General features: G+C 58.5%; 1 protein-coding gene across 7 annotated transcripts in view; it reads right to left on the bottom strand.

Moving 5' to 3' along the window:
• The window catches only part of CABIN1 (calcineurin binding protein 1), a 154,337-nt gene that overhangs the window by 29,868 nt on the left and 99,360 nt on the right, over nt 1-25,109 (bottom strand). For all 7 annotated transcript variants that reach the window (XR_006885209.1, XR_006885208.1, XM_046638981.1 and 4 more), the window contains one exon: nt 23,020-23,133. Coding sequence is in view for 5 of the 7 variants with exons in the window: in XM_046638981.1 (XP_046494937.1) it covers nt 23,020-23,133 (114 nt within the window). In the remaining 2 variants the exon portion in view is untranslated. The remainder of the gene's footprint in view (nt 1-23,019; nt 23,134-25,109) is intronic.

Genomic DNA, 25,109 nt, shown 5'->3' with positions numbered 1-25,109 from the left:
GGGGCGCCGCGGCGCCGCCGCCCGCCGACTTCCTCCGCCGCGGCGCCCGGGAAACCACGGCCCGCGGGCTTCCTGCTGCGCCCGGCGGGCCGGGGGGCGGCCGCCCGAGCAGACCCGGGGAGGACTGGGCCAAAGCTCCGGGGAGCGCAGGGGCCAGGTGGGCAGAGGAGGGGCGGTCGCGGCCCAGGCCCCCGCCCCCCGGCCCCGGCAAGTTCCTACCCGCCGACTCCGCCGTGGCATCTGTGCAGCGGGGCCAGGGCGGGCGCCGGGCCATGGCCGCGGAGGCTCGCTCCCTCGCTCGCTCGCGGCGGGCCGGGGCGGGGCGGGCAGAGCCGGACGGGGCGCGGGCGCTCGCTCGCTCGCTCGCTGGGTCTGGAAGCGGGCCCAGCAGCACAACTGACTTTGGCCGGCCAATCCTGGCAGGTCCCCTGGCCCGGCCGCCGGCGAGGCGGTGGTGGGTCGCTGAGCCACCGGTGGGCGCAGCCTTCACCGCAGGAGGCTGTGGGACGGGGCAGCCCGGACCGAGAGGCGTATGGGGGCCAGGAGTGCGGAGGGCCGGGCCGGGCTGTCCTCACCCTGCACGCGGTAGTGACGTGAACGGCGCCCCCTGGAGTTGTGCCACGCGAGGGCCCCGTGAGGGCAAAGGTGTGGGTATGTGAGGGACACGCAATCGCACTATCCTGTCCTTGCTGATCCAGTGGGGCGGTGGGAGCTGAAGTGAAAACGTCCCCAGTAACATCCTGAGGGGAGGGCAGAACTGAGACGCCATGTCAGTCCCCCAGGGGGCTTCACAGCTGGCAGGGGCCTAATTTTCCAGTTGGGCTGGAAGTTGAGGCCCAGCAAGGAGCAGATGCTGGGCTAAGGGGTGGGAGTGGTGGGGCTGGGCGGAAGCCAGGTGGATTTCGGGTTCCCCCTTCAGCCGCTGCATTCCAAGAACAGCAGCAGCACCCCTCCCTCTCAGCCCAGGGCAGCTGGGCCGAGCTCTGGGAGGGCAGCTCTCCAGCACATTCTCTCTGCTGATGCCTGGAAGTGGGTACTGTGCCCATTCTGCAGATGAGGAACGAGCTCAGAAGAGAAGAGCCTCACCCAAGAGGACACCGCCATGCCCACACCCACAGCTCCAGTGTGCCCACAGCACCTCCCTCCCCAATTTCCTGTGAGGCAGGCTGCCCCAAACTGTCCACCAACTCCTAGCTGACCCTCCTGTCCCAGCTGAGGAGAGGCCAAGCACAGGCTGGGACAGGGCTGGATGGAGAAATGCTGCTCGAAGCCCTCGCTTGGCACCATGCCCCCTCCCGCCCCACTGCCCCACCAGGTTTCTCTCTCACCACCTCAGCCCATGAGCTCCTCTCTCTTTGCCCTCCCTACACACCCAGAGGTCTCAGACCCACCTGGCCCCTATCCTGGTGACACTCGTCCTGGTGACATCTCTGTGAGCTGGCTAGTTTCTACCAGTCCTACACCTAGCATTCCCAGGCTTGCCACATGCCCTTGCCAGGTGCCCCCAGTCCAAACTGGCCCCAGACCAACCTACCCCTTCAGCTGGGGTGATGACATGCTCTCTGCCTTCTGCCCTCCCTCCCTCCTGGGGGCACAGAGGCAGTGTCTTGGCACCCCCTGGAGGATTACCACGCCCTGCCAGGTGCAGGCACAACCAGGCCAGGGCTCCTGGAGGTCACTCACCTACAGGAAGACACGCATGAGCACAAGCCCCCCCAGGGCTGTGTAAGAATGACAAGGGGCTCCTATCTGAGTGCTCACCATTGGTTGGGTTTCATCAAGTTCTAAAGGTACGTGTTGCTCAAGCCCTAAAAGCCCCTCACCATCTATATTTGTATTGTTACTTGACACCCACATAGGAGGACGGGTTCAGAGAGGGTGGGCACTGGTTCAGAGTCACACAGCAGTATGGCCTGTATGGTTGGGACCTGCCCCCAAGCCTAGATGGCTCCAGAGATGGTTGGGCCACTCCTCCCGGCTGCCCCCAGGGCTGGGGCAGACACTCGATGCTTGTACCTTGCACACAGCTCATGACCTCACTTCATACCTTATCCACTTCCTGTAACACTGAGTCAGAGCAAAGGAGGCTGAGGACATGTGCTCATCACACCTAGGCCAGGAAGAAATGGGCTGTGTTGAGCGTCTGGTTCTTTGGAATCCAGCCCTGCATTCAGGAGGCCTCTGGGTCTGAGCATTGGCAGCACCCAGCTCTCCCCAGCACACAAGCCCTCCTACACAGAGCTTGGGACTGGTGCTCTCAGAAGCACGCTGAGGCCAAGGTAAGCTGGGGCAGCCCTGGGTCCCCGGGTCTTGGCTGTCACAACAGGAGGGAGGCCTGCAGTGGGTGAGGGGAACTCAAGGGTTCTGTGCCAAGCCCCCACTAAGCAAGGCCCCTGGGGAGACTGCCCTGGGCGAATGTCTGCTCCTGGTGGTCTCTGGCTTCCTCAGCCCTGCTCCAGCATCACACAATGCCCTGCACCCTGAGCCCTGGTTTGTCCCAGCCCTCTCCAGCCCCATGAGATGGGGCATTGCCGTCTCTAGCTGACAGGCCACAGCACCGGGGCTCAGAACAGGGACGGGAGGGTCACCTTCCCTGACCCCCAAGGGGAAGCACTCCTGTGTACAATGGGACCCCCCTGGGGCTTCAGGTGAGAGCGCTGTGACAGTGGATACCAGTGGACCTACCTGCACTAGATTCTCGAGAATTCTCTGGGCCCAAAATAGCTTTGTGCCCCTCCTGGGACTTGTTAGCACCCCATGCAGGAGAGCTCTGTGGGTCCTAACTGCCCACAAAGCACCTGGATATGCAGGATACAGGCCTCTGACCACTGCCCAGGAGAGAAAGCCACTGACCCACGTCAAGGCCACCCCTGAAGACCTAAGAGATTGGGGGCTCCTGCAGCACTCTGCCACCCTCGGGGGCCCAGGAGGCCAGGCCACCCTGACCATGCTCACCTGCAGGCCAGCAGGAGCCCTGGCAAGCAGGGAGGGGCTGGTCTAACCTGAGCTGGCTACTCTGGGTCAACCCTGGAGGTTGGGGGTGTCCCTGGCCACATTCCTGGGTGCTGGAGGGCGTGCTCCAGCCTTTCCCTGTAGTGTTGCTCTTGCTCATTGCCCTAGTCACCACGAGTGCCCAGAGACTCCCTGAGCCTGGGCATGCTCTTGGAAAGAGGACTGACATTAGTGGGGGGTGTGCTGGCCCTCTGAGAAGCCCCCTGGCCCTCAAGGCAGGATGAGCCCTACACTCTCAGGGGGTCTAAGTGCCTCTCCAGGGGACCTCTGACCTTAACCTCCCAGCACCAACTTCAACAATTGAGCATAAGAAGAAAACAAATGTCCCAAGGACCTCGCCTGGTCACCACAGGGGTTTCCCAGGCAGACCCCTCTCCCCACTCCAGCTCCAGGACAGGTGGGTCACCACAGAGAGGGGGAGGATGGTGGCAAGGGCAACAAGTAGTTGGCCTTCAGAGTCACCTCCCCAACCCCCTGGCCACGGCCCCCTGCCAGGGCCTTACTTGCTGATCTCTTCTAGATGAGAGGGCTGGGGTCCAGGAAGAAGAGGTGGCCAGGGCGGAGCTGGAGACAGAAATGGCCTGCCTGCACAAGCCCATCCTCCTGCCCTCTGTCCAGACCCCAGGCCTTCCCTGCCATCACCCTCACTACCTGCATGGCCTAGCTCTGTCTTCTCCTTGCCCTTCTCCTTGGCCCCAAGGGAGAGGCTCTGGCCCAGCCCCAGTCAAGGGCTAGCCCTGGGAAGTCCTGACCCTTCACATCCCCCAACTGCTGCCCACCCAGCATACCCTGGCAGCCAACAGGGACACAGGCGGGCCAGGGCTTCACCAATCCCACACTGAGAAGTTGGAATGGTCAGCATTCCTCTTCCAGCTCCCACCTGGCTTGCCTCTCCTCAGCCTATGCTGGCTGCCACCATTTACTGTCTACACCGCAGCCAGTTCTGAAATGCAAAATGCCTGCTGCTCTTACCTTAGCCTCCCCAAAGGTGCATGCACTCCTATGGGTGCCTGCAGAGAGGGAGACTGAGCTGGCAATCAGGAGCCTGGATGGTCCCTTAAACCAGAAGGAACCAGAGAAAGTGAGACCAGATGGCCTGACCTTGTCTGTGTGTGTAGCCCCTGGCAGAGGCAGACAAGTAGAGGAGAATGAGTGGAGTCAGAGGGCAAAGTCCAGATCTGTCGCAAGGTGTTGGTGTGGAGTGAGGAGCAGCAGAGAAAGATGAACGATGACCCTGGGGGCAGCTGCCGTTATCCCATGCTATTCCAAGGTCAAGAGGCATGCTATGCACCTGGGTGTGTACCCAGACTAATGGAGGGAATGTGCCTGGGGCGAGCCAGCAGAGAAGGCAGACAAGGCACTGCTCACACCTCTCCTAGCCACGTTCTGGTCACCTTGGCTGCATAGCTCCCTTGAGTGGCCACAGCTCTCCTTGCAAATATGTGCTTGGCCTTGGGCTCACGCGGCTGGTGAGGGTAAGCACTCCATAAGCCCCTACCCTAAGCAGAGGTGGGCTACTGGCCCTGCAAAGCCAAGGCCCAGACCCCAGAGCTGGGCTGCTGCCTGAGCTGCCATGGCTGAGCTGTCCAGAGGACCCCTGCAGCCATCCCTTCCCAAGGCCCGAGCCAATGCAGACCTGCAGGTCACTCCTGGTTCCTTTCTGCTGGCTGTTACCGCAGTCCCCACTTGAGCTAACTCCAGTCTTCCCCCAGCCTGGGCCCAATGCTGCCTTTCAGGTGGCAAGAATACTTAGTAGAGTTAACAGTCCAAATTCTCAGCCTTGCAGCTTTGAGCTGCCAACTGCTTTGGAGGCACCGGCCTTGCTGCTATTTGCCTGCCTCCTTGCTGTGGGACACTGGCTCTGTGTGACGTGTGCCTGGGCAACCTCTCTGCTGAGAGTGTGCCAACTGGAGGCTGCAGGGCCTTACAGTCCCACCCCAGCCAGCTTCCTCTTCCTTCCCTGATGGCTGAGACAGCGAAACGTGCCTCTCCTCCCCAGACACACGGACCTCCAGCTATAGCCCCCTTCATTCCCAGATGCTAGAGCTTCTGGCTCTCAGAAATTGTGCAGACTGCACTCTGCAACTGCCAGGTGTCTTTGACGTCATTGAGTCCAGCTGCTTTGCCTGTTTGACCCCTGAGTGAGGACACAGGTGGGGAACAGGGAAATGACCTGCCCAGGGAAACAAGGCCTGGCTGCCACGGGCAAAGCTTGACGCAAGGATCCTTGTCCCTCAGCCTAGGGCTGTGTCCACCTCAACAGAGCCCATGCCACACACCATGGGGACCCGCTCTCGAGCCTTGGTGTGCACAAGTTTCCATCAGCACCTTACCGAGAGGGAAATGGATGCTTCAGGAGGGCCGTGCCCAAGTCCCCGGTCACCATGAGCCAGAGCTGGGGTCTCAGTCACAGATACCAGGGCTTTCGTGGGCAAGCACTGATGCAGCCACGGTCTTTGTCAGCTCAGCTCACCTGGCACTTCCACCTCAGCTTGGGGCTCAGGAGCAGAGCCGACCATAGAAGGAGAGAAACAAGGACAAGGAGGGGGACAGGGTGGCTTCCGGGGGAAGAAACAGCAGATGTCTGGGCTAGGTGCTGCTGGACAGGAATCTCTCCATACAGAGGGACAGAGTGGAGAAGGGACAGGTGGGGAACCTGGGACAATCAGGGACAGACAATGGGACTACATGGAGGGGGAGGGGTGCTTAGTGTGTGCAACAGGGCTGCATGTGGCCTCTGTGGAGAGTGGGGTTACAGGGGCCTGGGGAAAGGGAGGGCAGACAAGAGGGGGCCAGCAGGCTCCGAGGCCCCTCAGGGTGAGGTGGGACCCACGATGTAATCCAATGGGGCCCAGGAGAGCCTCCTCAGAACAAGAACACCGGGCTCCTCTGAGCCCGCCCCCATGTCAGGGTTGGAAATGAGAACCGCTGTCCAGGCTTCTAGAATAGCCCACTCTTTGGAGGACTGCTGAGCTGCTTCTGTTTCATCTCAGGAGGGGAGCCCACAGCCTAGAAAAGCCATGTCTGACATGCACATTGAGAAAACTAGGACAGTCCATCTATCACCTGACCCCTGGTCCCTAATGAATGGCCTTGGTGGACTTGGGGGCTCTGGCTCCTCTGGTGGGGTTGCAAAGTGAGGGGGGAGTGATGGGTCCAGACCAAGATTCAGGCCACAAGTGGTAGCAGGGGCCATGGGCCTTGCCAGGTGTCTCCCCTGGATGGCCTCCATGGGACACTCGTGCAGGGAAGGGCCAGTGAGCAGGCAGCAGTGAGCAGACACTCTGAGGGGACGGGCTGGCCAGGCCCCGAGCCAGAGGGGAGGGAGGGCCTAGGCAGAGCTAGAGCCTCCCTGGGCATTCAGGCTCCCAAGCAGCTCACACCCACCACCTTCTGCCAGTGACAGCCACAGAAAGAAACTCTTCAAATCCTGTGTGTAGCATAAGAAGGGGAACAAACTCACTTAGGCTCACCCTGCAGAGCAGAGCTCAGTCACTAATCTGCAGAGGTGCCCCCAAACTAGAAGAACAAATTCGAGATGTGACCAAAAGATGCGACCCAGGCACAGCACCCCTCCCCTCTCTAGAGCAATGAGCAGCCTCTGTTACAGCACAGGGGCCCCCCACCCATGCTCTGACGGAACGCGACAGGGCTCCATCCCCTGGGAGTGGGGGCACTGTTCAGGGCAGCTCCCACACCTGCAGGATGCGCCTGCTCGCCAATGGCCAAACTTGGTGTAGGTCTAACTCCAAACGCAGTGCTCTTCCATGAGCGAGTGGCGCCACACAGCCACAGCAAATATGTGTCTGATTACTCTGTGGCCAAAACATCCCTCCTCCAGACTCCCCTCCACCACTCAAGCACAGGCTCTTCTCGTCCCACCTCAATGGTCTCCCCAGTCTCTCTACCCCCCAGGCCTGCCCTCCAAGCTACGCAGCCCACTGCTCTGAGAGCTCCCCCTCTGACCATGGAAGTCCCACCTGGCCACACCAGAGTGGACCCCACTGCTGCAGGACAGAGCTGGTCTGCTGACCGTGGATGCAGGTGGCCCTCAGGATGGGCCTGCTCCACCCTCTCCACCACCGCCTGCCCCCAGCCCTGTGCTGATTCTCCCACCCCACCCTGCCTCCCTGGGTTCTCCCTCCTGGAAAGCCTTCTCCCAGATCTGTCTGACAATATGGCCCACTTCAAGGTCAGTGCAGGCCTCCAGGAGAGCTCCTGACCATCTGCCCCCTTCCACTTGCCAAGGAGTGCCCCGCACCCACAGCACCCTGCAACTCATGCAGTAGTACACTCCCAGTGCCTGTGCTAAGTGCTGCGGTGGGTGCTCACACCCACCTCACAAGGAAATGAAGCTGAGGGCAATGGGCTCGGAGCCAGCCGGAGCCCTCCCTCTCAGCACTCATTGTGGCCCTGACCACAGCTATCTCCTGTCTCCCAGGAGAGGGCTCCCCATCTGCAGCCCTTGGGGGCCAGCCCTCCATTTCACAGGCTCCATAGCACCACCTCACTGGGTTTCCCACACTCCAGAAGCAGGGCCAGGTTCACTTGCCACCCATGAGGAGCCTGGGCCTGAGGTGAAGCATGGCCTAGAGCCCAAGGCTCCCTCACTCTTCCTCTGAGTAGGGCCAGGTAGGTCCCTCTCTGGAAATAAAGCCCAGTACTGAGCTGATGGGGCTCAGGTGGCTATTTTCTGCCAATGCTCCTGCTGCCTGGGGTTCCCTGTGGCCAGTGCTGGGTTGGCCTCCCCTGCAGCCCAGAGCCGGCCCTCACTTGTGCTGGTTGGGCAATTTTCCTAACGTCCCTATGCGGGGAGCAGTGTGTGTATGGTTGGACAGAGTCTTCAAGTCGTGCCACCACCAGTGATGGGCTGAGGTTCACGGGGAAGTTCCACGTCGTTCTACCTGCTTCTGACATACCCTAATTTTAGACTTCTTATACATATTTAGAGATCAGCATTTCAAAATTTGTGTTTTTAATCAACCCAATCCCTGCACTTCCTTCAAGAAGCCTTCCCAATTGGCCCGGATCCATCTCACCTTCCCCTCCACTGACCCCAGTGAGCCATCACCCTGTACCCTTATCCACAGGTCCCTTCCCTCAGCTCCCTCCTTCTCCTGCAGCGGCCTTCCTACCCACTCCTGGACCACAACGCCCTGGGGCACATGGCTATAAAGTGCCTTCCAACTCCCCATGGGGTAGGTCTGGTCAGCCCCACTTTGTAAAAGAAGAAATTAAGCTTTACAAATACTGATTGGCTTGCCCAAAGCCACTCAGCTGTGTGGGTGGAGCCAGGCGTGGAGCGGACCTGGGGCTGGCTGATGCTCCTCCCTCAGCTCAAAGGCAGCGAGGGTGAGTAGGGGACAGCAGAGCACAAGAGGCCCACATCCATGAGTGAGTCCTCACTCCACCCCCAGGGGTGCCCGGAGGCCACAGCTTGTCACCAAGGAAACCAGGCAGGGGCTCCTGGAGCCCGAAGATCTGGTTTGGATTTCAAACCCAGTGCTGCTCTCTCTGAAGCAACTTGGTCAAACTTTCCAAATAGGAAAAGCGGAAAAAAAAAAAAAAAAAAAAAGAGAAAAAGAGAGGGAGGGAGAGAAATTCAAGGACTGAAGCCACCCCAGAAAGAAGGGCTGGCCCCTGAGCCTGGGAGGCCTTGTCTGGGTCGGCAGAGTGGCAGCAGGGCAGAGACCCTGCAGCAGGCTAGGGCGATGCCCTCCTTCCGGGTGCCCGGGTGGGGCGGGATGCCCAGCCTGCCTGCCTGTGTGGGAGAGGCCGCCCTTTCACTTTTCCCAGTGGAGGCGGGTGAGAAAGGGCTCCTTTGGAAAAAGGGCTGGAAAACCACTGACCTCATCCAACTGGCCCACCTTTGGAGATGGGGAAACTGAAGTCAGAGAGGCTGGGACCAGAAGTGAACAGCAGGACTAAACTCTGAGGGCAGGGCAGCGTCTGCCTGGCCTGGGGTGGGTGCTCAAGGAACATCTGTGGGTTGGGCCCAGCTTGGAATAGGTGCTGTGGTGTCCTGAGTGCCCATCACACTCTGGACACCTGCTGTCCACAAGCCCTGGCCACAGCTACAGAGGCTCCCTGCTCGAGGCCCCCACACAGAGCAACCCCTAACCGCAGCATTATGCTCAGCAAAGGAAGGGAGCCCTTAGACCAGAGTGTGCCCTTCAACCCCGGAGTTCAAGGGCAGCCAGGGCCCCAGAGACCTTCAGGCAGGCCCGGCTCACCAGAATCCAACACAAACAAAACCTGGTTGCCCTGCCGTCAGAGACTCTCATATTGGAGCAACTGCAACAGTGCTGTCCCTGGGCCATGGGAGGTAGTGCCTGGGCCCCTCACTCAGCTCCTATGGCCAATGCCCACTGCCCTCAGGAAATCCAGCCTCCCTTGGGGGCCTCCTCTCTAGCTTAGGATGCCTCAGGGGAGCTGGGGGCTGCCACTCTGAGCTCCCCTGAGGGCACTAATGACCTGCCTGGAGGAATGCCCAGGAAGCCTTGGCAAGGAAGGGGAGGTGAATGGATAGGAGGTGCTCAAAGGGCAGCAGTTATGGCATAGCTCCGGGGTGGGGATGGGTGACAGGAAAAGGCCACTGAACACACCCTGCCCTGTCTTCTGCCCCCACCCCTGTTGCCTGACCCCTTTGGGACCCTCAGCTCCTCTGCACCCCCACCACACCCAGAATCTTCCCTAGTGGGGGATGCTATTGCTCACTGTTCTTATTGTCCAGGCAGATTTTTTGGAGGCAGAATGGGAATATTAAGTTGGGGCAAGAACAGCCCACCAGTCAGCAGAGCTGTGTCAAGGGCCAGGCAGGGCAGGGAGGGTCCGTCCTGAGTGACCTGGGGCCCTTGCTCACCTTCCCAGAACAGGGCAGTCACACACTCTGGGGCGGGTGGGGAGGCCTAGAACAGGCCATGTCCTGGCTGAACCAGGCTGTTCCTTGGGGCTCAGATGTGTGGCTCGTAGCCACCTCAACAGTGTTGGGACCACAGGGCTCTCAAGCGCCAAGTGCTGGACACTCACATCTCCCATCTCACAGATGAGGAGAATGAATCGAGTGGTCACATAGCACCCTGAAGAGGACATGGCGTCTCCACATGCTAGCTCAGTCATTGGGCACGCCAGGCCCATGGCAGGCGGCACTGTGGCAGGAAGCAGAGAGCCCTACTCAGCTCCCACCCCCACCACTCCCTGGCTCTGTGGCCCAGGGCTCGCTACCTCAGTTTCCCTGTCTGCAAATAAGGTAACATAACGCTGCCCCTTCCTGCTGGGTTTGGATGGGCCAGCTGGTTGGGGCCAGGTGAGCAGAGGTGAGCAGTCACAGCAGCACCTGCAGGTGCTCTCCTCTCTGCCTGGGCACCACAGCCACACAGCGTGGGCTCTGACGTTAAATCCTGCCTGGTTGGGTGCAGGTGGGTGGTATAGGGGTGCAGGGAGAGGCCCGAGCTCTCTGCAGCCAGGCTCCACGGGGTGGGAATCCCAGCCCTGCTCCTCGCAGGCCCCGTGAGGCTGGGCCTGTGCTGCCATTGCCCTCACCTCAGCTTACTCATCCTGAGATGGGTATCATGGGGCTGCAGGGAGGAGTAAACGGGAGAGTGTCTGGGAGGTGCTTGCCACTCTCAAGGATCCTCTGCGCCCCATGCAAGCAAGCCCTGTGGCCTCCCCCGCTTGGCAGAGGCCCACTCACTGACATTCTTTCCCACCTCAGCTTGGGAGCCAGGCCACACCCACCGCCCTCTGCAGGCTCGGGGGGTATGAGGGCCCAGCACTCAGTGGGCTGAGGGAAAAACACATAGACTGGTGCTGTCAAGCCTTCTCCTTTCCAAAGGGCATGTTCCAGCAGTGACTGCCACAGTGAGGGCCTGCCAGGGAGCCCCCTCTTCCTCCTGGCCCTGGGATGGGATGCCTGCAGCCCCTGCTGGGTCCTGCAGCCTCAGCAGCCTCAGCCCTCCCTCAGCCTCTCCCCCCTCACTCCCAGCTAAACTCAGGCCCTGGTGTGAGAGAGCCACCTGTCCTGCTTCACTTGCCAAAGGCTCCAAACGGCCCCGCGCCTCCCCCACCGCACTTGGCAGCAGGCTGCTGGCCTCCAGACTGCATGCCTGGGCCTGGGGCACGTCCCAGAAGGATGAAGCTCAGAGGACGGGGCTCTGCCCAAGCTGAGATGGTTATGTGTGTGCCTCAAAAGGACGCGGTAGGGACACTTATTCCAAGAGCAAACCTCCGAGAAATACCTTGCAGTGGGAAAAGAAGTCTACGCTGAAAAATGTCCTTCCCTCCAGGAATGTTAAACAGCAAGCTCTTGACAGAGCACCTCGAGTGGCTGGGTGGAGGGGGCTGTGGGCTGAGGTCAGTTCTGGACATGTATACAAACGCTGCTGTCCTACAGGCTGGCTAGAAACTCTGGTGTGGAGGCCAGCCGCAGGAGGTAGGCCCTGGGCCTAGGCTCTGCCATTTACCAGCTGTGTGACCGAGGGCAAGTCATAGCTGTGTAGGCTGCAGGGGTCTCTGTACACCCTTGCAGGACTGTCACGCTGGGAGTGAGACTGCTAAGGGCTGAATTAAGCACACCATCTCTGTCTGCCCAAGCATCCTGGCATTGCCATAACTGTGAATCCACATCTGGAGATGGAAACTGTCTCCAATGACCAGAAAAGAATGCAGGGGGATGACCATCTAAAGGCTGCTTACATTTGACTTTTTTCTTTTTTAATCCTAGCTGTGAATAAGGGAGGCTTGGTGCTTTTTTTTTTTTTTTAAAGATTGGCACCTGAGCTAACAACTGTTGCCAATCTTCTTCTTTTTTTTTCCTTTCTGCTTTTTCTGTCCCAATCCCCCCAGTACATAGTTGTATATTTTAGTTGTGGGTCCTTCTAGTTATGGCATATGGGATGCTGCCTCAGCATGGCCTGATGAGTTGTGCCATGTCCGCACCCAGGATCCGAACCAACGAAACCCTGGGCCACTGCAGAGGAGAGCACGACCTTAACCACTCAGCCACGGGGCTGGCCCCCGGGAGGCTTGGTTTTGACAGGGATTTATGACTGTGCTGTGGTCCTGTCAGAGCAGGACCTGGGCATCTTGTGGCTCTGTCCCCACTGGCCCACTGCATGCTTCCTGCCAGGCCCCTGGGCAAGGATACCCCACAGCTTCTCAGGTGGGAACCAGCCCCTCCCACCCGCCACCTCTTGGGCGCACACAGTCCCCAAAGACAGAGGCAGGGATGTGGACAGGGAGGCCTTTGGGACCTGGTGAAACTCAACAAAACTTGCAGAGCCCAGGAAAGGGAAGGAAGGAGAGAGCTCGGGGACAGGCGAAGAAGCCACAAGAGTTTGCTATCCTTCTTAAGACTCTTAAAAACAGGACCTTTTTTCCCTGGAGAAGTTGAACTGATTCTTTTGTTTACTCTGCTTTTGCAACTGGCCCGTAGATCATCTCAACAACGCTAAAAATAGAGCTATTGCCGCAATTCCTACTACAGCCAAGGAGCTCATATTTCCTCAATTTAAACTTTTCCCTTTTTTTCTGTCCTCTAATTCCCACTGTGATGTGACTGGGTTTCCTTTAACCCTGAGGTTAGGATGGCGCTACTGCACAGCTCCAGTGATTCTAGGAGGAGGAGATGGAGGGTGGGTGACCTGCCACAGTCACTTCCATCAAGGGTGGGGTCAGGGGCAGGATGTCCACAGCCATCAGTGACTCGGTATCATGGGGGAAGAGGAAAACCCACAACAAATCCCAGATAATTTCTTCTGAGAATCAGATGACATTGGTGTGTAGGCCACCCTTGGAGAAAATGTGGGAGGACAGCTACAGCCCTTCAGTGGCCATCTTGGTGTCCCCCCTACACAGACCCAGAACCCAGACACCAGGCAGAGACACGTGGCCCTGGGACACCAGGGCAGAGCTGAGTGCGCAGGCTGGGCTCCCCAGGCCCACCTCCACCCGCCCCATGTACTCCCTTGTCCTTATGGCCCTGCCTGTCATCCCATCAGTCCACGGGTGCCCTGGGTCATTCCTCTGCCCGTCTCTGGTGCCCATGCCCTCATTGCCAGTCCCACTGCCCCTGACTTGGTTCAAAATGCCTAGAGCCCGGCTCAGGTGCCACGTTGCTCTGTGGCGAAGCCCGAGTCTCTCTATCTGTATGGAGGGGATAGTGGCACTGCCTACACCTCATGGGTTAGGTGTCAATGAGCTACTGTGTGCAGTGGAGCCCGGAGAAGCAGCGGGTTAGCAGCATTCCCTGGCCCTGCCCCAGCCTGGCCCCTCCAGTATGTCTGTGCCAGCTGGTGTGACCTCTCAAAGAACTCCTCCACCCCAGCCATCCTGCCTTCTGAGGACGTCTACACTCTGCACCCGGCCCAGAATGGCAGGGCCCAGTGGTGTCCAGCCAGCCACCCTGTGGGCCCTCAAGCTGGCTCATGCTGCGCCCTCTATTCAGAAGCCTGTCCCCACTCTGTCCTGCAGGCACCTCCTCCAACATACCTCCTCTGCCTTTCTCACACCCTTCACTCTCCCTCAGGTTCTGGGGTCTGAGCTCCAGGAGGGGTGGGTGTTTGTTCAGGCCTGGGCAGGGGGGTCTCAGAGAGCATGTGTGCAGAAGTGACTGCAATGGTGGGGCCCAGGTTGGGGCTCAACGCCTGCCTCGGGGAGCTGGCCTCAGGCAGCGCTGGAGGGCTCAGGAGAAGGTGGGCCAAGCTCAGGAAGGCTGGGCTGTACAGTGACACTGCTATGGAAAAGCTTGTGAGGGGACCAGAGGGAAACTCTTACTGCAAAAATGGCCCCCAACCTGCATGTTTTAAGAGGCTGAGCAAGGTACTGAGGGAGGACAAAGGCCTGTGGGCAGCAGAGACAAGGACAGCCAAGCCAGGTTGCAAAGGGAGGCCCAAGGGTAGAAGTACTTACCGTGGCTTCGACAAACCCGCCCCTGGTCCCTACGTCCTTCCTCACCTACCCAGCCTGACCCGAAACCACCAGGAGCTCTGGGCTCCCATGGCCTCTGTTCACCTGATCACCTCCTCCAGGGACCTGGGTGTCCCTCAAGAATAGATCTCTCTAATGTCTTGATGGAAGATGAAACGTGCCACAAGATGACCAAGGGCTATGCAGAGTGCTTCACCACCAGGAGGTCTCAGAGCAAGGGAGGGGCAGGGGACTTGACCCCCTGAAGGACGGGGACAGGGGCGTGAGGACACAATCTGTCACTTTCACAGTCCCTCCCCATGCCCTTGGCAGACATCACTAGTGCATGAGAGAGAGCCTGGATCCGGCCCCTGAATTCCCAATGAGATGTAGCAGCTAAGGGTGCAGGCCTTACGCAGGACAGACCTGGATTTGAATCCCAGCCTGGCCACTTGCTAGCTGTGTGGTCTTGGGCCACGGCCTCAGCTTCCACACCTTGTACAGGGGGGTGACAAGGCTGGCCTCCTGCAGGGCCCTGGCAGCCATGCCATGACTGCTGGCAACTGCAGTGGCAGAAACACACTGGATCAGTGCCCTCTCCAATTCTCCCGAGTACCCAGAGCAACCAAGCACCTGGGAGAGGCCTAGGAACAGGGCCTGAAAACAGGGCTACAGGCTCTGCTGGCTAAGGGGAGGGGCCAGGCCTCTGGTCAGCCTGGTCAGCAGAGGGAAGAAAAGAGCTTTTGGTTTTCAGAGCCTTTGGCGCCCATTGGTGTCACCTTCCCCATCTGTACACGGGGATAACAACAGTACCCAAGCCTCGCAGACCTATGGAGGACAAGAGGAGGTCCCCCAAATGAAGCTCCCAGTGAGTGCTTGCAAACGGGGCTGGTCCTGCCACAGCTGCCGTGGGCTTCCCCCACCCTTGCCCCACAAGGCCAGGCTGGGCCAGGCACAGATGCTTTGGCACTTGGAGCAGGGCGGCAGCCTCCACTGTCACTACACTCTGCCTCAGGAGCATGTCTGAGGGTGGGCCTGGGGGGTCTACCATAGAGGGGAGACCCAACTCAGCTAGCTGGCTACTTGAGGCCATGCCAACACTGGCCTGGTGCCCAAGCCAGTTAACAGTGCAGTCCTGGCCCCCAGGAGTGACCCTGGTCTATACCATGGCATAGCTACTAAGCCCAGCCCCCCATCAACCTGGAATCCTGGCCTCAAGTCCTGGGACAGGGCTAGATGCCCATGTCCCCCTGTCCACTGCCACTCTATCCTCCCCATCCAGCCAGTGGGCCATTCGGGCAATACACCCGCTTGGGAGCAGCTGGGCCAATCCCATGTAGGAGCCAGTGGGTCCCTGGCTTTCTGCCCTTCCTCGCTCACATGAGGCTGCTGGATACCACCCACGGGTTTCAGCACTAGACAGAGTGTGGCTCACATCCTTCCTCCAGCACCAACCGGTTGTGGGACTTCAGCCAAGGCACCCTACCTCCTGGCACCTCCATGAAATGGGGCTAATAATCCAGCCTTGTGGGTTGGCCTGTGGACCCTGGACTTTGCTGACAACACAGCTAGCCCAGGGCCTGGGTTTAATAGCAGGGCAACATGCTCCTTGAGGTGTGGGCAGAGGGACAAGCAGAGGTGGAATGTGAACTGGTCACAACTGGTCCTGAGGGAGACAAGGTGACATGGGACCGACTTCAGGAAAGGTGTGGGTCTGTTGCCAACTGGGCCCTTCCTATCCCAATGTTCCCTGGCCCTTACTAGAGAGGGCAAGTGGGACTCAGAGCTGGAGATGCTGCACTGGGGCACCCTGCAGGCAGTGTGGGGTATAACTAACTGGGTGGGGACCAACACCTCATCCCTGGATCATGCGTTGGTCTTCGCTGAGTCAGCCTGCAAAAGGCCCTGAACTTTGGGCATCTAGGGGTAGGCAAAGTGACTCAGCCCCAGGGGTGGATGCCAGCAAGGCAGGGGCTGCCTGTAGGCCCACCAGGCATGGTGCCTCTCGGGAGCTGAAAGGGTGGTGGGAGAGAAGAGCCAAGTGTGGCCCTGCAACAGGAGGCGATGTCTGGGACACACACCTCAGGGCCTGGCCAGGACTGGGCTCCTGGGCACTGAAGCTAGGATGGTATCTGTTCTCCCTTGCTCTGGGGCTGCTGTTTCCTAGTTAACCTTGTCCCAGCGAACTCTCAAGGGTGGGAGGAATTCACAATCACTAGGAATGCCCCACATGCAGGGCAATGTGCCAGGGAGATGTGCTGGGAGGGTGATGGCAATGCTGTTCTAGATGAGGTCCCTACCTGGGGGTGCCTGGATGTGCTAGGATCCAGAGGCTGTGCCCTGCCTGGCACCACCAGCCTCCATCTGGACCACCAGCTCTCTCCCGAGGCAGAGGGGCAGTGGCTGAGGCCTGGCCTGTACATGGGCACCATCTTGGGCTAGGCCGTGTGCTGGGCTCAAAGGCTGGGATGCCCACCAGTCTCTGCAAAGGCCCCCGCTTGGGAGGTGAGCCTGCTGTGCTTGCTGCCCCCCACACCTGGCAACTGCTCACTGGTCAGGGGAGGGAGACTCCCTGAAAATCACACAGCCGACTGGCAGCGAGTCAGAGTTGAATAGGTGTGAGTGATTCTGCCAAGAAGGTTGGGTTGCCAGGGGCCTTAGAGACTTTCCCTTCTTCCCCTCAGCTCTGGCAGGTGGCCCACCCTGCAGCTGGCTGCTCAACCAGTGGGGGCCCTTCCTCTCACCTCAGGGCCCTCAGTGAGTGCTCAGGCTCCAGGGCTGGGGGCTACACAGCACAAATGCTTAAAGAAACACAGACAGCTCATGCTGACTGTATCTTCCATCAGTTCAAGCAACACAGAGTCAGGACAAACAGAACCTCCGGGCCTGTGTGGCGGCTGCCACTTAGGAACATGTGCCTGAGCCTGGGCAGACAAAGGGACTCGCCATGGGCGTAGGAAGGGGCTCAGCCTCCCTGCTCACCACAGATGGACCAAAATGAGAGTCATCTGTGGCTCTGAATGCCAGGAGGAGGCAGAGCAGTGGCTAGTGGGCGAGAACCTGGCCTGGCTCTGCAGACACCTGGCAACGTATGGCAGCATTGAGTATAGAGGGCTTGTGACCTGGCCTCCATTTCCAGGCACTCGGCCTGGACACTCTCGCACAGGAGAGGAAGGTGACCGTGGAAGGCAGGATTTTTGTCCTAGTCAAGAATTGGAAGTCACCTATCCACCGGGAAGATGGCATGGAGATAAGCCATAGGACAGTCAGACAGCAGAGCACTATGCAGCAGTGACCAAGAAGAAGCAAGCACGACTTGAACCCACAGCCACCAATGGCTGAGGCAGGCTGTGCAGAAAGAACACCATGTGGCAAGCAGGGATGGCCATGTCCCGTCTCAGACTGCCTACTTGAGCCTCTGAAGGGCCCTGGTCAGGTAAGAACTGGAGCTCCCAGCATCCCCACTCCAGCCATGTCCCTTCTGGTACCAGCACTACCCTCCTGAAGCACCACCAGTGTCCACAGATAAGCCCCAAAGCCCCCTGCAGGATGATTTGTGGTCTTAAGGGTGAGTTGCGTGATGTGCCAAGAGTGATCCAAGGGCTCCTGTCCACCTGTTGTGACCACCTTGCCTGTGGTCAGCCCTGTACCCTGTGTGGGGCCAAGTAAGAGGCATTGTGGCTGGGAGCCAAGTCCACCCGAGCCCAAAGTCTGTGCTCTTCTCAGTGATTCTGGGGCCCAGGGACCCACCCCTGGGTGCCGCTGGCCACAGGCTGCTTGCCTGAGCTGCAGACCCCCAGGTGGAGCGGGAGTGGCTGTGGAGGGGGCACCATGGCAGGGCAGCCACGTTGCAGCAGGCCAGCACTTCTGCTGTACTCCCTCAAACACAGCCTCAGATGAAGGAAGCTGGGCCCTCGGCTCCCTTTGCTTCTTTCACGGTGGCTGGAAACTGGGTTGAAACAAGAAAAAATCCTGTCTGCTAAAATAGCAAACATTTTGGGGAAGGAGGGAGAGCCAGCTCTGGCTCGGTTACTATGGGAACATTTCTGAATCAACTACAAGAGAGAGAGAAGTCCACCCTGGACAGATGAGCCCAGCTCCAGCCCACGCAAGCCCACCTGCCCAGAGGTGCACACACCTGCACAGGAAGCTGTGGAAGCTTCTGGGCATGTGGAGAAGAGCCCTTGGCTTCCAAGGTGTGCTCAGTGCCTGCTTTTCTGGCCCCCTATGCCCAGGGAGGGATAGCTCCCTGGCTCCCTCTCTCTGCAGCCCCCTTGGGGATGCTACTAGCTCAGGAGGGCTCCTACACCCCTTGGCCGAACCCTGGCCTCACTGCCTCCCACCCCAAGCCTCCATGTCTGCCCTGGGCCCCCAGCTCTGCACAGTCAGCTTGAGGAGCCGCCCCTGACTGGCCTGGCCACATGCCTTCTGCCAGTCCCCCCCAATGCTCTGAAAGGACAGGCACCAGGGCCCAGGCCAGGCACTACCAGGGCAGGGAGGGCCACAGGACCTCAACCAACAACACCTAACAACTCCAGCTGTGTCATGGCAAAGACCAGGCTTCTGTCTGGTGCGAGAGGGCTGGGGTAATGGGGCATTCAGCGGGGACTCCAGCCTGCCCTGGAGCATGAGCAACGGCCCAGAGCTCCGACCTGCTTGGCAGACAGCCCACACGCAGGGATTTTCCACAGAGGAAAGGGGCGGGCTGGGAGCTGTTCCCTCTCAGTCAAGTTGTGCAACGGTGGACTGGAGATGCACCAAGTTCACTTCTCTTTCTCTCAAATGCTCGCCCAATCACACCGCTGGGCCCTGCTACACGCCATGCATCTTCCACTGCAGGGCTCCAGCCAGCTGTGAGGTAGGCCCCATGTGCAAGGAGGTCCTGTCAAGAAAGCTGACCAGGGTCTTGCCCAGTGGCATAGTGGTTGAGTTTGCGAGCTCCACTTCGGCGGCCCAGGGTTCGCAGGTTTGGATCCCAGGCATGGACCTACGAACCGCTTATCCAGCCACGCTGTGGCAGGCATCCCACATACGAAATAGAGAAAGACAAGCACAGATATTAGCTCAGGGCCAATCTTCCACACCAAAAAAGAAAGAAAGAAAGAAAGCTGACCAGAGCTCCAGGTCATACTCACATGCCCTTCAGCACCCATCCGTCATGCTCCCCAGGAAGGCTCAGCCTGCACTGCCTCAGGCATGGTCCAGCCTTGATGAGCTCCCCCGAGGGTGCCTCCAACTCTGGCCTCCCTCTCCTGCCCTCTTCCTGGCTGAGCTGCACCCACTGCACCTGTGGGGGCCCCGCTTCCAGCCCACCTGGGCTCTTTGAGGGTTCCCCGTCTCTCCCACAAAGGGACGTGTGTGTGGGGCTCTACTGCAAGCCTTCGAGTGTCCTGTGACAGGGGCCCCACGACCAAGAGAACGTGCTGGGAGCCCATCTGTTAAGGGAGAAGACATGAATGGAAATCATCCCCAAATACTCAGTGAGCACCTCCTCTGGACCAGGCTGGGACAGGCCAGGGACTTTAAGAGGAACAGGCAACAGCAAAGAGACGCACACACAGGGGGGCCCACCGCAGCCCACTTGTGAGCACAAAGATGGGCCCCATGTTTACGCCCACCTGAGGAGACTGTGGCCCTGTGCACGACACAATACTGGGAGCAGCTGCAAAGAGCACTTCTTATGGGGAAACTTCTCCAAGGCCTAGTGTCAGTGAAAAAAGCAAGGTGTGGAGAAGCACCCCCCCACACACACACCTTAAAGCTGCATGGCAAACTTGTCTGATTTTGTACACACACACCTGAGGAAAGAGAACAGCCTGTCTGCTCAGAGAAGTACCTCTGAGAAGGGCACGGCACCTGGTGGGGACAAACCAGGGGTCTGGGCTCTGCTTTGTATCTGGACTGTCTGCAGTGACATTGTGGTCCTATGTAACCTATGTTAAAAATAATAGAAGGGTTCCATAGCCCAGGCCCTGAGGATGAGTGGCGCTGCCCCAACAGCTCCATGAGTGACACCAAGGGTGGGCGGCCCAAGAGAGTGGGGGCTTAGAGGGATGGCAGTCAGGGTGCCTGATGACCCTGCCCTCGCCCTCCCTGTACCTCCTCACAAGGGCCAGTCCCACTACTCCCAGGCCAAGGCAGTAAACCCCAGTGCACACCAGAAGGGAGAAGTGCCAGCCTGCTCATGGCAATCTGTCAGAGATAGGACAGCCCGTGCCATTAGAGACAGCCCCATCCCAGCCGTCAGCCAAGGCTGCCCTAAATGCTCCTCCACACACATTGGAGGAAGCGATCTCCACACACTTGGTAGAATCGGGGGGACAGGCTCACGTGTTGAGAGCATGCAGGTCAGCACTTCCTGATGCGCTGAGTGCAAGGCACGGCCGGAGGAGGTGTCCACCCTGAGGGTCCACCTGCAGCAGCGGGGAGGACAGGGAGGGGTGGGCTCGGCAACGGCCATGCTGTCACCAACCAGCTGGGGACATCTGTCCCTTGGGTATTTTGTAAATGGGGGTGTGAGTGTGTCTGTCCTCTGCCTAGAGGTTAACCTTTTGGGCTCAAGGAGCATCAGAAGCCCCAACCCATCTCCAAAGACAGAAGTTGAGAAAGCAGAGGTGGCCAGGACGTGGGCTGGGAGAGGGCCCTGAGGATGATAAAAGCAGGGGGTCACTGGGAAGCACCGATGGACAAACAGCTGCCCCAGAAGAGGCAGAACCACCCAAAACATCCTGTCCAGCCTGGGGTGGCCGGTATCTGCAGGGCCTCCGGCTTCAGGGAGGCAGTGCCCATGTGCCAGGCCCACCCAGGGCTCTGTGGCTTTCCTCCCACATGTACAGCCTGACTGCCTTTCTGCAGGTCATTTTCTGGAAGGTCCCGGAAACCACAGGAAGAGCTGCAGGGAGGAAGCCCAGCGAGGAAGGGGCCTGGAGCACCCAGCCAACAGCTTGGATGTACTCAGCGGGGAGCAGACATCTGGGCTGCCAGTCTCCTAAACTTCCTCACTAGGAAGGCTGGGTGCTTCCCCCAGGGGAAGAACAGGGGGCTGGGTCTCTCCTGCCAGCATCACTGCACGGTCTGTAAGGGAAAAGCACCAACACTGGCAGAGGGGATTGGGAGGGAAACTGTCTTCCTGAGCTCCTATCATATGCCAGATCCCGAGTTAGGGACATTACCCCATTATCTAACTTGATCCCTACAATTACTCTTCAAGGCAGGTAATAGGAGCCCATTTTACAAGAAAAGTAGCCCAGGAGCTCAGGGAAACTAAGCTGCTTGCCTGGCTCTAACTTTGATTTAGCAACGTCAAAAAAAAGGTTTGCAAAGCACTAAGAAAGGGCCCATTTCATTAGTATACAAAGAGTTCTTATAAATCAATAAGAAAGGAACCAATAATCAAATAGGAAAATGAACATGAGTAGAAACTGCACAGAAGAAGAAATTAAAACTGCTAACCTGATGTCATGATCAATCTCACTCATAAGGAATGAAACACAATGACATTTTTCACCTACTGAAAAGCAAAGATGAAACAGCTCAATAATACAGAGTGCTGATGAGGTCTGAAAAAATAAGGGCTGAGGTTGGGAGTGTGGGCTGATCTTTGGAGGGTAGTATCTACTAAACCTTTAAAGGCATCACAAACCCTTTGACCTGAGAATTGTCTCTAGGATCTCACCCTATGAATGGATTCCCACATATGTGCAAAGATGTATTTACAGAGTGTTGTTTGTAATAACAAAAGACTGGAAACAATCTAAATGCCCATCAATAGGGGATGGGTATGAAAATCGTAACACATCCATATGTTGGGAGTACTATGCAGCTATTAAAAAGAACAAGCAAGTCCTAAAACATTCTCTAAGATATACTCTTATGTAAAAAAAAAAAAACAAGGGGCAGAACCATGTGTCCTTTGTCCTTTGGGTACATCTCTGTGTGCTGACTTTTCAATGGGCAGAAACCCTCTGGAAGGACACATGCAGGATGAGGAACAGCAGCTGCTACAGGTAAGTGGGTGTCTGGGAGCTTCTCTTTCAATGCAAACCCCTTGGTATCATGCAGACTCATTACAGATTACATCTCCTACTTGTCCATGAAATACCCACAGAGAAATACCCAGGATCCAGAACCCCTGCTTGGTCCCCAGAAGGTCACAGCCTGGGAGAGGAGAAGAACTATGGGTCCAGTCACCCTGCCACCTGGCCGGCTCTCTCTGGGGACCTCACCCTGCCCACGTGCCTCAAGAACCAGCCTCTGCCACACTCCTCCAGACCCAAGACCTGCCCTCCTTGGCTCCTGTCCAGGCCAATCCTGCCCTTCAGTTTCCCTACACGTACAGGGAATCAGAGAAAATACAGAAGAAATCAAAGCTCAGAGGGTCTGTGTGACTTGCTGAAGCCAGCTAGCTGTGAGCCGGCCATGCTGGGAGGGGTGGCAGAGGATGGGTGAGGACTTGGAGGTGGAGTGGAGTGAGCAGCAGCTGTCTCTGTACAGGGCAGAGTGAATGAGGGAGGCCTGGGCATGGGCGGAGGGGCCAGGAGGGACAGATGTGGGCCCTTGAGGGCCTCAGGGACAGGAGGCAGATGGGCCTTGGTGATGGGCCATGTCCTGCTCAAGCAGTGGGTTTCCACCCGGCATGGAATGTCAGGGCTAGAAGAGCACCTCAAGCCCAGCAGTGGCCAAATTTGCTTTTTAAGCAGTAGATCCAGCTCCGATCAGAATCTCCAGGTACCCAAGACCAGCATGCAGAGCCACTCCAGGGAAAGCGGGGTTGTGGACCCAGAGCCCCTTACCACTGCCTGCTGTGGCCCCACAATACCTGGGGCTCCACAGAATGCACTGAGCTTGTCCATGCCTCTCCCCACAGATGGGCAAACTGGTGCCCAAAGAGGGCAGCGACTTGCCAGAAGTCACTTGGCAAGCATGGCCCGACCCCCAAGTCTGGCGCACACTCAACTGCGCCACCATGCTTGCCCTGTGGGGATGCTGCAAACCCGTGGTCCTGGGAACGCCCACCCAGGGGGTCCATGCGCACATCGCACGCCTTCAGTGAAAAGCAGTGGCGGCGAGCAGCCTCAGAAATCAACAAGGCAAAGTACTCACGTTGAAGAAATTGGTCTTGTTCCTCTCGCAGAAGAGCCCCTGTGCCGGCATGTGCTGCAGCTGTTGCCAAGGGATACTGCTGCCTAGCAACACGTCGCGGGCCCACTGGAGGTTCTGGGGAAACAAGAAGTAGGTTGGAAGTGAGTGTGTGGGCAGCTCACGGCACCCACGGGGAAGGGAGGCAGTCCCCTCCTTCCCGGCTGCAGTGGCAAAACGGTGATGAGCAGTAGCTCCTGCAGACATCCATCCCGCAGCTCTGGGCAGCTCTGGCAGCCGGCTCTGATCACCGGGCTGTGGGGTACATTTCCAGAACTGATTTCTCACCTAGCACAGCTGACAGGAAAGCGTGGCCTCAGACTGCCTGAAGAGGGCACAAACAGGGACCCCTTACCCTGACCAAGCTTGCAAAGCTGCTGCATGGACCCAGCGCCCTGTCTTTTGTCAGGGGGACCTCCACTGGCCCAAACGGTCAGCCATGACTTGTCGCGACGTCAGCAGTGCTCCTTATCACAGCCAGTGACACAGTGGCCTCAGGCTTGGTAGAAGGGAGGCCCTGCAGAATGCTAGCGGCTCACGTGCTTGGGGGTAGAGGGAGCTCTGTCCACAGTGTTCAGGCCAATGCTCTCTGGGCAATGATGCCTCTTGGTGGAACCCAGGCCTGGGGGCCTGGCAGGTGGGAACAAGAGCCTGCTAGCCCAGGTGGGGCCGGGAGGCAGGTTGAGAGGCTGGGCATGGGCTTGGCTGCCTTGGCCTTCTCACTGACCCAGGGAGCAGCCCTTCCCTACCAGCTGCCTGGCCAGCCAGCTTCCCCTCAGGTCTTCACCACAGTGGTTCCCATGGCCAGGACCAGTGCTAAGCACCCCGCATGCAGTATCTCACCCCGCCTTAGTGCTATCCTACACGGGAGGCCAGCAGGGGGCAGAGCTGGGACTGGAACTGGGGACTGCACACTGCCAGACCCTCATCTTTCCAACAATGCCCACCCTCCCCCTCACTTCCTTGCTCCAGGGAGACAGGCCTTCATCACCTCACATCCCAATTGCTGTGAATGCCCTCTCACTTCTCATCCTTGCAAGCCTGTCCCACCTGCTCCCATTCTGCTCACTACCACTCAGGCTGAACTTATGAAATAGTTCCCCTTGTTGCAACTTCAGGCAAAAGTGCAAACCCCAGCTCCCTGGCTTGGTGGCTGGGGCCTCCCACTGGTCTGCCTCTGAGCCTCTGCTCCCACCACTGCACAGAGGGACACGCCCCAGAGGGCTGCTGTGCATCCAGCACCAGGCAGGACCCTGCAGCCGAGTGGCAGTAGGGCACACAGAAATGAAGATCCCTCTGGGACAGGGACAGGTGCGGTTTCAAGCACACATCTCCCAGATGACACAGCCACAGCAGACAAAGCTGGATCTTCCATGGAAGGCCGAGGGAGAGATGCATCTCCTAGGGGAAGCCTGGAAGATTAAGCCTAACATTGACTCCAAGGCTCATTTTCTACAGGGGCATGGCCTGGCTCTGAGAGCGGCCCAAGGCTGAGGCCCTGTAAAGTTGCCCAGCAGGGCTACAGCCTGGCCTGCTCTACGCAGGCTCCACATAGGCTGGGGGCTAGACGGCCATGGGTGCCGCAGCACACCAGGAGAGCAGGGACAGCCACAGCTGGATGAGAGGGCACATGCCGTCCAGAGTCCTCTGTGTGGCTGACTGCTTTAGCCTGACTCAGGAGGCTTAATTTCTTACTCAGAGTCCAACACATTGACCTGCTGAGATCCGCAGCAGATCGGGACTGCCTTTCTTATAGACTCCAACTGAAAGAGCAAGGGGAGTCGGGGTAGGAATCGTGCCAAGGGCTGTGGGGGGCTGCTCTTGCCGAGGCTCAGCGGCTATGAGGGAGTGGCAGCTGCAGTGTGCTAAGACATTTTTGCTCCAGGACTCACAGGCCTTTCCAAGGCCTTGGGACTGATGCTGCAGCAGTTCTGGGTGAGCAACGAGGCTTCCTGCTAGCCAAGGCGCCCCTGTTTGTCCCAACCTGGGGAGAGGCAGAAGTGGGCAGAAAGGGGCTACCTGGACAGAAAGAGTCTCAGATCTCGAGCAGGCTC

Source organism: Equus quagga, chromosome 15, assembly GCF_021613505.1.
Source record: "Equus quagga isolate Etosha38 chromosome 15, UCLA_HA_Equagga_1.0, whole genome shotgun sequence".
NCBI lineage: Eukaryota > Metazoa > Chordata > Mammalia > Perissodactyla > Equidae > Equus > Equus quagga.
This window is presented reverse-complemented; position numbering and strand designations above follow the sequence as displayed.